Genomic DNA, 10,637 nt, shown 5'->3' with positions numbered 1-10,637 from the left:
GCTTGGCCGCTGTGACCTGTGGAGACGTGTGCGTCCTCAGCCTGAGGGACGGGGTGCAGCCTGTTCCCCTGGGGCAGCCGGGGGGGGGGGGCCGGCGTGGGGCCCGGCCAGGGTTTGCTGCCGGGGAGGACGGCCTGTAGAGCCGGCACAGGGACGGTTGGCATTTCCTGCCCGAGGGTGGGGCCCCTGCAGCTCTGGCTCCTGGCAGGTGAGCCTGGAGCTGGGATGTGGGGCTCGCAGAGGTGCCCGGGGGCCGGGGGTACGAGGAGGGGATGGGGCAGACGCTGACCTCAGCCCTTGTGGACAGGCACCCATGGGCCGATCCCCACCCGGATCCTGTGCCCTCAACACCCCAGAGGCCCCTCGCCAGCACAGTGACTCCCGGGCAGACGGTGCGGGGGTCAGGCCCGCCAGGACACGGGGGTGAGCGCTGCTCCTGGCCACGGGGCAGGGCGGAACTGGAGCCCGCCTGCAGAGGCCCCTGCGGGCAAGGACCCCGACACCCAGGCAGGCGGTCCAGCTGAGGCTGAAGGCGTGCGGGGCCACCCTGGGGACAGAGGCGGGTGGGGGGGCACAGCTGGGTGCCCCTCCCTCCCCGAAGGGCTTGCCCAGGGCTGGGTGGGGGCTTCCAGCTGAGTCCGTGGCCCCCGGCCTCCGCTGCCCCAAGGCCTCCTGCTGTCCCGGGGCAGCGACACAGACCTGCAGCCTGGGGCCCGGGCAGCCCTCCGTGCGGCCCTCACGCGGCGGCCAGCAAGGCGAGCGCTGAGCGAGGGGACGGCGCAGGATGGTGAGCTGCGTGCACCTGGCAAGAAGCCCGGGCCCAGACCTGCGGGGCGTACGGGGCTGCGGGGAGGCTGGCGCCCCTCCGGGGCTGGCACAGCGCTCCAGCGGTCACAGCCAAAGACCTGAACACGGGGCAGGGCAGGAATGCGGGCCACGTCCCGGGTGGGGGCCCTCATGGCGGCCACCGAGGCAGGCAGCCCGACTCCCGATGCTGCCGTTGGTCCCGACGACGGCTTCATGGGTCCTAACCATTCGCGGACAGTGCGGATCAGCCTCGGAGACAGCCGTGGGCTTGGGGTGGGCCGTGGGACTCCTGCCCCCCCCCGGAGCCTGCGTCCCACCTGGTGCCACCGTGCTCCGCCCCGAGCCGCGGGAGGAACAGCGCGCTCCATGGCCAGTTGAGAAGCCTGCCTGCGGCTCCCGCGCAGCTGGAGCTTGGCTGTGGCCACGCGTCGGGCCTCCTCGGGGGCCCCCGCCCCGCCCGTCCAGCATGAGTGGGCAGGCCAGGTGCCAGGCAGCAGGATTTCCTCCCCGTCCAGGCCTCCCTCACGCCCCGGGGGGCGCGCCCAGCCTCGGGTAAGAGCCTGTGTCCCTCCGTGTGCCCTGCCCTCCCGGCAGCGCGGGCGTCGGGGGCGACCTGACAGGCTGCAGGCAATGGGCTGGGGGCCCAGGAGGGCAGGGAGGGCTCCACCCTGGGGGCACGGGGATGAGGGCAGAGCCAGGGGCAGGTGGGAACCCCCAGCCCCGCGGCGCTGGCGCCCCGTAATCACTGTGTCACTGTACTCGCACCTAAGTATTTCCCGCAACGAGCACCTGCCAGGAATCAGGCGGAAACAGAACCGAAGGCTGGTTGTTTTAAGGATTTTATTCTTTTAAAAGTCATCTCCACACCCGAGTGGGGCTTGAGCTCACAGCCCTGAGATCAAGCGCCCCGGCCTCCGCCCGAGCCAGCCGGGCGGCGAGGCTGCCTCGTGCCCGGGACCGAGGACACAGTCCTGCTGCCCGTGGCCACGCCCGGCCCGTGGGCCCCGCGTGGAGACTCGGATCTCAGACTGTCCGTCCTGCAGGAGCCGCAGACACAGGTGCTGGCAGGAAGGAGGGCGCGTCACCAGGCACAAAGACAACCGCCAAGCAAGGCCGGGCCCCGAGAGACCGGGTGGCGCCCGCTGTCAGGGTGGGGGGAGGGGGGAGGAGGACACACCCCCAGCGGGGCAGCGTCCCCAGGGCCCTGAGGTTGCTGTCACGGGAGAGGCATCCCCTGCAGACCTGGGGCGGGCATGGGGTCCTGGGCTGGTCCCTGACCCGAGTCCACGTACAGACAGGGACCGCGGTGGCGTCCAGGAATCGCCCCTGGCCCCTGACCGTCCTTATCACCCCCAGGTCGGGCCCTGCAGGACACAGAGCAGCCCCCATGCCGGGTGCGCAGGCTAGGAGCTCTGTGGGCTGGACGGCGGGAACCTCTGAAGGTCACCCCAAGATAGTAAATTAGGGCAAACTACGGGGGCGGGGGGGGGGCGGAGGCGGGGCGGCCAGGGCTCGGGAGGGGTCCTGGCGAGTCTGGCCTGGCGCCGGGTCCAGAGCGGCTTTGATGCAGAATCTCTGAAGCTATTTAGGCTGCTCATTATTTGTTAAAGAGCCGGAGGCTAAAAATAGCTGTGAGGGCGTCACAACCCAGGGACTCCACGCCCGGTGCCCCGTGGGAGCCATCACCTCTGCAAGGACAGACGGCGCGGCGCTCCAGGCTCAGAGCTGCCGGGGCCGGGAGGGCGCGGAGGGACCAGGCCTGGGGGCCAGGGGCAGGCGGGGTCCCACCCAGCATCCTGCCGCCACGAGACCCCCGAGGGACTGCAGGGCGGAGGCCAGAGCCCGTCCTCATGAGCCCTGGGCCGCCCGCCCGCCTGCACACCTGCACGGGTGCACACGGGCAAGTGGGGTCTGAGTGCAGGTCGGGGTGTCCAGGTCCAGGGCTGGGCTCCCGGCAGCCCCGTGCTCCTCTGCGGTGTCTGCAGGCTCGCACTCAGGCCTAACTCACCTGTGACCCAATCCCACCCAGGAGGCAGGTGGCGGGACTGGGCGTCCACACCCCCCGATGTGTCCAGAATCTTCTGGATCCTTTCCAGCACCACCCTGGACCCAGCAACCAGGGTGCACACGAGCTCTCAGAGGCCTGCCGCGCTGACCCACATCAGCCTCAGGGCAGGACCGACCAGGACGACCCCAGGACCTTGTGAAGTCACTTCTGACCAAAGCTTCGGGCCGACGTGTGCCCCCTGCCCAAGCCTACGCGCAGTGACCACGCGGGCACGGGCACTGGCTTCAACGGGCTTCTCATCAGGTGCCGCGGACGTTCTCAGCAACGGCTTCCGAAGGGCCTGTGTCCGCCCCGCCACGAGGACGTGGCCGGGTGGGGCGTGGGGACACGGCCAGCGCTGGGGCGTCTGTTCTGGCCACATGCAGGGACTGTGGGGCCCGTCCAGTGCTCGCGGGGAGGGCCGACCCCCAGACCCCGCGGCCCAGAGGGGCCCGAATCCGCAGCTCTCCAGGCAGGGCTCCCGCGCTGCCTTCCGTGGTCGGGGCTGAGAGCAGCCCGACGGTGGCACCACTGCACAGAGGGGGTCACACGGCGCCAAGACAAGCGTCATCAGAAAATAGTTTAATTATGTACAGGCGGTCGCAGGCTGATCACACACAGGGAGCGGTCGCGCACGGGGCTCGGGGCAGCTGAGCAGACACGCTCTCGAGGCGACGGCCGCTGGACAGACTGACATGAACCACAAACCGTGACAGTTACGGGGGGACGTAATCAACACGTTTCCTTTGGGACCAGAAAAAGAAAAGGAAACTCAGAGGCTTTGGAATGCTTTTTCTTCTCGTGCCGGGGAGCGGCGTCTGTTCCCGACCCGAGGGCGGAGCACAGCGATCCGGGGTGGCCACACCAGCCCACGCCGTGACGGCCGCGGACGGGACCTTCGAGGTTGAGCTCAGCAGCTTCCGGCTCCATGAGCCACACGCGCAGCCTCGACCGCGACGGCTCAGAAGAGCGGCCGGGAGCCCTGGCTCTCAAACTCGGCCCACGCGTCGTTCAGCTCCATGAAGATCATCTTGGCGTACTGCTCGTAGGGCTGCCCTGCGGCCTGGGGGCCGGACCAGGGGTGCGGAGGCCTCAGACTCGCTGCCGGCAGCACCCCAGCCCAGACCCCGCCCCGCCCCGCCCGCCCCGTGCTCACCTTGTCCGGGTGCACCACCAGCACGGCGCGGCGGTACTGCTTCTTCACCTGCCCGGGGGTCACCAGGTCGGCCATGCCCACGGGGGCCCAGCGGCTCTCGCCGTCCCACAGCACGGTGTGCAGGGTCGACAGCAGCGCGCGGATGTTCCTCTCCTTGCCCTCTGTCCACTCCAGGAGCTGTGGGACGCACGGGTGCTCAGACGGCAGACCGGGCCTCGGCCCCCTGCCCACAAGCAGCGGGCATCGTGCCGACGGCTCCACGCACCACCCACTGCGCAGAGCAAGGCTCTGACCGCGAGACACTCAGCCTAGGCACGCACCCGACGCCCAGTTTCTGTGTTGATCCCGCCCGGGCACCCCCCTGGGCCAGGCCACACACCACAGTGGCCCTCACTGCCAGCGGGTCGTTCTTTTTTTTTTTTTTTTTTTAAATTTATTTATTTATGATAGTCACACAGAGAGAGAGAGAGAGGCAGAGACACAGGCAGAGGGAGAAGCAGGCTCCATGCACCGGGAGCCCGACGTGGGATTCGATCCCGGGTCTCCAGGACCGCGCCCTGGGCCAAAGGCAGGCGCCAAACCGCTGCGCCACCCAGGGATCCCCCAGCGGGTCGTTCTGAGACAGCCTGCCCCCGCTCCCCCACAGGACTCCCAGGACGTGGGCAGTCACATGACCCACGAGGCCACAGCCACTTGCAGGGAGGACCCCCCGACCCCTGGACAGAGGAGGCCAGTCACCCTCAACAGGGTCACGTCTGGCGAGTGTAGATGGCTGCGGCACTCGGCCATCACCCCATATGTAGCTGAGAAAGGAGGGAGGCGACCGCAGCCCGCACGCAGGACCAAGACCCCGTGGCATCCGGGATTGGGTGCCGCACGGGGGGCTGCTGGCCATCGCGTGTGCAGGAGCCCCCACCCCAGAGCCGGCGCCCGCCCAGCCTCACCTTCAGCTTCAGCGGGTCTGCGTCCCTCGCCTGCTCCTGCCGCCGCATCTCAGCCATGGTCCTTGGCCCCTTCCGGTCAGCCTTGGACGAGAAGCCCTGGTGGGACAGCAGGTCCTCAAAGTCGCTCTCGGACACTCTCGGCTTCTGGCCTGGGGGAGAGTGTAGGCTTGGCCACGGACACGGGGTGGGACCCCGCCCACGGTGCACATGGCGAGACCTGCCCGCACAGCGAGGGGCTGCAGGACGCTGCGCACCTCGCTAACGGGAGGCCGGAGGCAGGCCCCATGCGCACACGGCCCCCAGCCGGCCGACCTGTTTCCAGCCCAACCGCCCCTGGGAGCCAAGGACGGCTGCGTCCGTCACCTCCGGGGGTCTACCCATGTGTGGCATCCCCGTGACAAACACGGCCGCAGCCCCCGACCACAGACACGAGTGCACCCCAGGGAGCCCCGCCAGGCGAACACAGACCGGGCCGCACTGGACACTTGCCCAGGGCGGGCCGTTCGCTGGACAAATGGGCAGGACGGTGCCGTGGACACACCGTGCCCAGGAGACAGGACTCACCGAAGCTGGGGGCCCGGACCCCTCTCTCCTCTCGGCCGCCAATCACGCTCACGTTGGCAGCATAGTTAGGCCTTGGCTGCGGACAGGCCTTGGGGGGCGGCTTGGCCTGGGGGGGCCACGGGGTGCCCTGGGCCGGGGGCCGACCCGTCTGCTGCCAGGAGCTGCCGCCCGTGGGAGGGGGGGCCGTCTTGGCGCCAAAAGCCCCTGGAGCAAATCCAGCCGGTGAGCCTGGGGAGACAGTTCGCAGAGGTTAGCGCCAGAACGCCCGACAGCTGCCGCGTCCTGGGGAGCTGCTGCAGACAAGGCCCAGGCCCCGGACCACACGCGTGTCAGACACCAGGACGGGCGGCCGCCCCGGGGGCAGGGGCCGGCAGGTGCGCGCATGCGGACAAGGGCAGGCACACGGCCCCCGCACCCCCAGGATGCCCGGCTGCTTCTTCCACTGTTTATCATGAGGCAGACGCTCAGTGAGCCACACGACCGCCTCCGGGGCCCAGGCCCGGCTCACAGCCCTGCCAGCACCAGGCTGGTGGTGTGTGCACACGGTCACGTGCACAAGTTCACCGAAGCACCGCGTCAGGACACTCGGGTGCCCCCTCTCCAGCATTCTCCATTCAAGAATGTTCTAGAAACGGGATCAGAGTGGGTAAGCTTTGTGGCTGCTGCTTCTCTCAGGACCTGCTCCTTTTTACTGCTGCGTCCACACAGGCTGGGAGGACTCGGGCTGCTTCCGGTCCTGGGCAGGCACAGATCCTGGCCGCTTCTCCGAGATACACGGTCACTGTACGAGGATTTCCACTAGAACTGGCCGCTCAGTGGCCGAGTGGCCATGCCATTTCACGTTCCCGCCAGCACTCGGGGCTGCCATGCTTCCACGGAGGCCCCGCCCCGCCCCGGGTAGCCCTCACCACGTAGCCCCAGCGCTGGGTGCCCAGTACCCTGTCCCATGTTCCAAGAGGACGGCTTTTCACCCACCCCCGTGCTCACATACTGTCTGCGCTGTCGGATGCGGAGCTCGGAAACGTTCTTCCCACCCCACAGCGTGTCCCCGTCTTGTGCGCGGTGGATCGTGGTTGAGGTGGCCGTGGCCACAGCTCCAGGGGCTGCTACGGGTCTCCCTGCGTGGGCTTCAGTCTAGGACTGCCGCTGAGCCGTGGCCATGTGAGGCCGGAGGGTCAGGGCGAGGTCACTTTCCCACCTGCAACGGCCCATCCGCGGCCATTCGGCTCCGACAGCAGGAGGTGCAGGTTTCAGCAGCCACAGGGTGAGCCCCAGGCAGGGGCTGCGGCCCCCACGCTCCTCTCCCCGCACAGAACCGTCTCAGCCACTCGGGGTTCTCTTCCCAAGAGAACACGACCATGAGCTTGTCCTGGTCTTGCCCGCAGGGACCGCGCTGAACCTGCAGACCCGCACCGTCCTCACCGGGTTGGCGCCTGCGCCCCACACTCCAGTCCCGGTGCCTTCCACCAACAGCCCTTCCCTACGCGGCTGGCGGGGCTGCTGACTGTGCCGCTGACTGCGCCCGCTGGCCGGGAAGCAGGCTCGTTCTGGAACAGACCCGCGGGGTGTGGTGTCTGAGGACGGTCTCCTGGCGGGTGGTGCTGAGTGCGCGTCCACACAAGAGCACGGGCCCGCACGTCCCTGACGGACTCCGGTCGGGTACCAGGGTACACGAGCTTCCTGAACTCACCTGGGAGACGCTGTGGGCACTGGCGTCTGTTCTTTCCACACCTGGTAGGATTCTCCAACGAAGCCCCCCCAGGACCGGGGCCTCCCTCTTTGGGAGACCTTCAAGTGCGCGTTCCTCTCCTTCGTGGCGGCGGGGACGCTCCACACCGGGCCCCGTGCTGGCCGACGGGTGCCAGACCTCAGGGTCCACTGCCTCTGTGCCTTCAGGGACGTCCCCGTGTCCTTGTGCAATCGTCCCTTTCAATCTGTCCTGGTGGAGCTCTGCCAGTTTTACGGATTTTGGAGTTTTTCTTTTCAAAGAACCACGTTTTGTTTCACCGGTTTTCTATTTCATGTGTTTTGACTCTTCATTATTTCCTTCCGTTTGCTTTGAGTTTTGCCATCTTTTCAGACACTCCAAGGGGAGGGCTCCCAATGCTGACGAGACGGCCGCGTGCACCTGGTTCAGCGCGCCGTTCTGTCTCCTGAATAACCCACTTGGTGCTGAATTCGAAGCACATGAAGACTAACGGTGACCCTACTGTTCCTGATTCCCAGTCCATGCAGTCTCGACGAAGGCCCAGAGTGCCTGGGAGAAGGGCCGGGACCGCCATGGGGACCCGCCAGCCGTGATCGCATCCAGCAACTCCAGCGCTGCGCCAACCTCACGTGCTGCTCCATCACCTGTCGAGGGCTCTGACGTCTGCTACTGGAGTCTGTTTCTCCTTCCTGCCCGTCAGCTTTCCCAGGACCCCAAGGCCATGTGACAGAGGGTCTGGGGCCCCTGTGAAGCCGAGGGCCGGACTCCATCCCAAGGATGGGTCACTCAGGACCTGAAAGGTCCTGTGCCCCCCAGCAGGACCCGAGGCCAACAGGAGGCTCTGGGCAGCCTACCCCTGGTGCGAGTGGACACACACAGGCCACAGGAAAACCCAAACTCCCAGGAACGCCCTCAGAGAGACGACGCAGCCTGAAGCGCCAGGAATGTACCAAGATGGAAACTACTGAGAGACCAAGCCCCAGGGGCTCACCCAGATGGATGCAGAACTAGCCCCAGTGTTGGGGGAGGAGGGGAGGGGGCCCTACAGACCCACACCGAGGAAGGTCCATCTCCACACCAACCCGAAGGCTCCTGGGCACCATGAGGGGCTGCGGGGAGCAGCCATGAAGCCCCGGGGAGCACCGCCACCCGCCCCGAGCAATTTGCCTTCCCAGCAGATGTCTCTAGCCTGGACGTCCACCTGCCCGCTGAGTGCCAAGGGACAAGAACCCGCTCAGATACTCATGGTCTTGATGCCCCACGTGCATCCCCAGGAGCCAGAGGCACCCCAAGGATATGTCCCCAGGAGGGTCGAGGCCAAGGGCAGCAGGCACAGGCTCTGGGGTGGGGCCATCTCGTCCATCCTGCCACCACATGAAGTCCCCGCTCTCCAGGTGGCCCACATGCGCCTGACGCCACCCAGCATTGGCGTGGCTCTCAAGCCCCCACAAGGGGGCCAGGGCCAGACAGACTGCACCCTCCTGCCACCCGGTGGGTCCTGCACATCACCTTGGAGGCCAGAACTGAGGTCACCGAGGTCAGCAAACGGGTCCAGGCTCTGAGACTTGGTCCAGCTCCCGGGGGCACTGGGGGCGGCAGGCTGGCCTCCTGCAGAGAAGAAGGGACCTGGAGAAGCGCAGAGGGTATGAGAAGGCGCGCCGGGGGCTCCTGAGGCCGCATCGGCTACTGTCTGTGCCCACGGCAGCCCTAGACGCAGCCGCACGCCAGCCTGGGACGCCTCCTTCCGGCAGCCAGCCTGTCGGTTCACGTCGCCCTGACCCTGGAGTCCCACGTCCCCACACCCGGGTGGAGTGCACGCGGGCTTCAGCACATTCCTCATGAGGGCGTGAGCTGCAGAGTAGCCTCCACGTAAGACACCGTAGCATCTGTGCGAGTCACCACCACACGGCCCACGATGACCTCACACAGGCCTTACACGCGGTGGCTCTTGCTACATAGAGAGCTCTTAGAAGTTAACTAGAAACCGCTAAATCCCAAGGGTGTCCGGTGGCTCAGGCGGTTAAGCGTGCGACCCTTGGTCTCGACTCAGGTTGTGATCTCAGGGTCATGAGATTGAGCCCCACACCCGGCCCTGAGCTCAGGGGGGTCTGCTGGAGACTCTCTCCCCCTCTCTGTCTGCCCCTCCCACTAAAAAATACACACAAGTAACACCTTTAAAAAAACTGAACTCCCTCTGTAAAAAAATACAAGTAACTAAAAACACGCAAAATAACAGCTGACCTCATTCCTCCTGAAAAAATGCAAATGAAAAGACAGTATCTGTACGTCAGCGTTGGGCCCTGGGGAGAGCCTCAGGCTGGGGGCTGCCCCCGGGCAAACACGTCCGAGAGCAGTACCCCGGGGCACACGGCGCACAGGCCTTCCACGGCACTCCCTCCCGGGGCGCTCCCAAGGGGGGAAGGAAGGGCCTGGCCCTGAGACCCAGCCGTGGCACAGACGAACCACAGGACAGGGGACCCCTCACAGCCCACACTCCTCCGGCAGTGGGATCCCTGGCATGTCACACATGACACACACACGCACGCGCGCCAGGCCCTGGCAGAGGCCTGCTCGAGAACCCGCCTCCACGGGGCTGGGCTCGTACCTTCTGCAGCAGCTGCGGGGGCCGGCGCCTCGGCCCAGGCCTCCCACCCCCCCAGCAGATCCGGGTGGCTGGTGGAGGCCGTCATCTTGCCAGGCTCTGCTGGTAGATCTCCTGCAAAGACAGCAGCACTGCCTGGGTGTCCTCTGTGGGAAGCTGGGAGGGCACCCGCTGCCCCCAGGGGCTACACTGCGCTCCAACCACACTGATCCACTCCCTTTGCCCCCAGGGGCCCGAGGGTGTGTCACGTGACCACTGAACGGACCAACTGAAGAGGGCGGCAGCAAAGAGAGCCGCTGTTCATAAAGCAACAACCGTCCACACGTCTAAGAGCTCCCCATGCCGAGGCCAGCCACACGGATCGAGGCTGCGTGCCAGTGTCCCCAGAAACCTCCTTCTGCCCTCCTGAAACCCAGCGGAGTGCCCAGGGCAGACGCTGAGCCCACTGCAGGAGGCTTACCCAGGTGCAGGAAGTCGGTGCTGCAGGCGGGCGGTGGGGCGCTGTGGGTGGACGGGAAGGACGCAGGCGCGGCGGCAGGAGATTCCGAATGAAGAAATTCACCGAACAGGTCAGGCTGGGAGCACGGCTGGGTGTTGGGCCCAGATGGCAGCAGGAGAGGGTCAAAGGGGTCGGCTGCAGGAGGACACCCAACAAGCGGGGAGGTGAGGCTCTGCTAGGCGTCTCCCGACAGCATCAGCTGCCAAGCGAGCAGGGCCCGCCGGTGCCAGGGCCTCTCAGACCCGGTGCAGGCAGAGGCCGCCCAGGAGGGACGGGGTGGCAGTTCCTGGGGCGGGAGGGGCCTCGGGAG

At 66.9% G+C, this 10,637-nt stretch overlaps 2 protein-coding genes across 15 annotated transcripts in view; one reads left to right on the top strand and one right to left on the bottom strand.

Annotated features, from left to right (window-relative positions):
* The first annotated feature begins 957 nt into the window (after positions 1-957).
* Positions 958-3,428, top strand: LOC111094946. Its single transcript, XM_038533712.1, has 4 exons — positions 958-1,069; positions 1,644-1,865; positions 2,164-2,263; positions 2,904-3,428. The coding sequence occupies exons 1-4, from the start codon at positions 958-960 to the stop codon at positions 3,361-3,363; spliced, it is 894 nt and encodes a 297-aa protein (XP_038389640.1). The 3' UTR covers positions 3,364-3,428.
* Positions 3,421-10,637, bottom strand: part of GAK (cyclin G associated kinase) — a 55,530-nt gene continuing 48,313 nt past the window's right edge. For 13 of the 14 annotated variants that reach the window (XM_038533634.1, XM_038533642.1, XM_038533638.1 and 10 more), the window contains 7 exons: positions 10,289-10,462; positions 9,832-9,942; positions 8,736-8,852; positions 5,519-5,746; positions 4,955-5,103; positions 4,011-4,187; positions 3,421-3,917 (listed from right to left, as the gene is read on the bottom strand). In XM_038533634.1, coding sequence (XP_038389562.1) covers positions 3,816-3,917; positions 4,011-4,187; positions 4,955-5,103; positions 5,519-5,746; positions 8,736-8,852; positions 9,832-9,942; positions 10,289-10,462 — 1,058 coding nt within the window. In that variant the 3' untranslated portion in view covers positions 3,421-3,815. The remainder of the gene's footprint in view (positions 3,918-4,010; positions 4,188-4,954; positions 5,104-5,518; positions 5,747-8,735; positions 8,853-9,831; positions 9,943-10,288; positions 10,463-10,637) is intronic. The other variant, XM_038533633.1, reaches the window with a different exon arrangement.

This window comes from Canis lupus, chromosome 3 (genome assembly GCF_011100685.1).
Source record: "Canis lupus familiaris isolate Mischka breed German Shepherd chromosome 3, alternate assembly UU_Cfam_GSD_1.0, whole genome shotgun sequence".
NCBI lineage: Eukaryota > Metazoa > Chordata > Mammalia > Carnivora > Canidae > Canis > Canis lupus.
The sequence above is the reverse complement of the archived record's forward strand: the minus strand, read 5'-3'. Positions and strand labels throughout refer to the sequence as shown.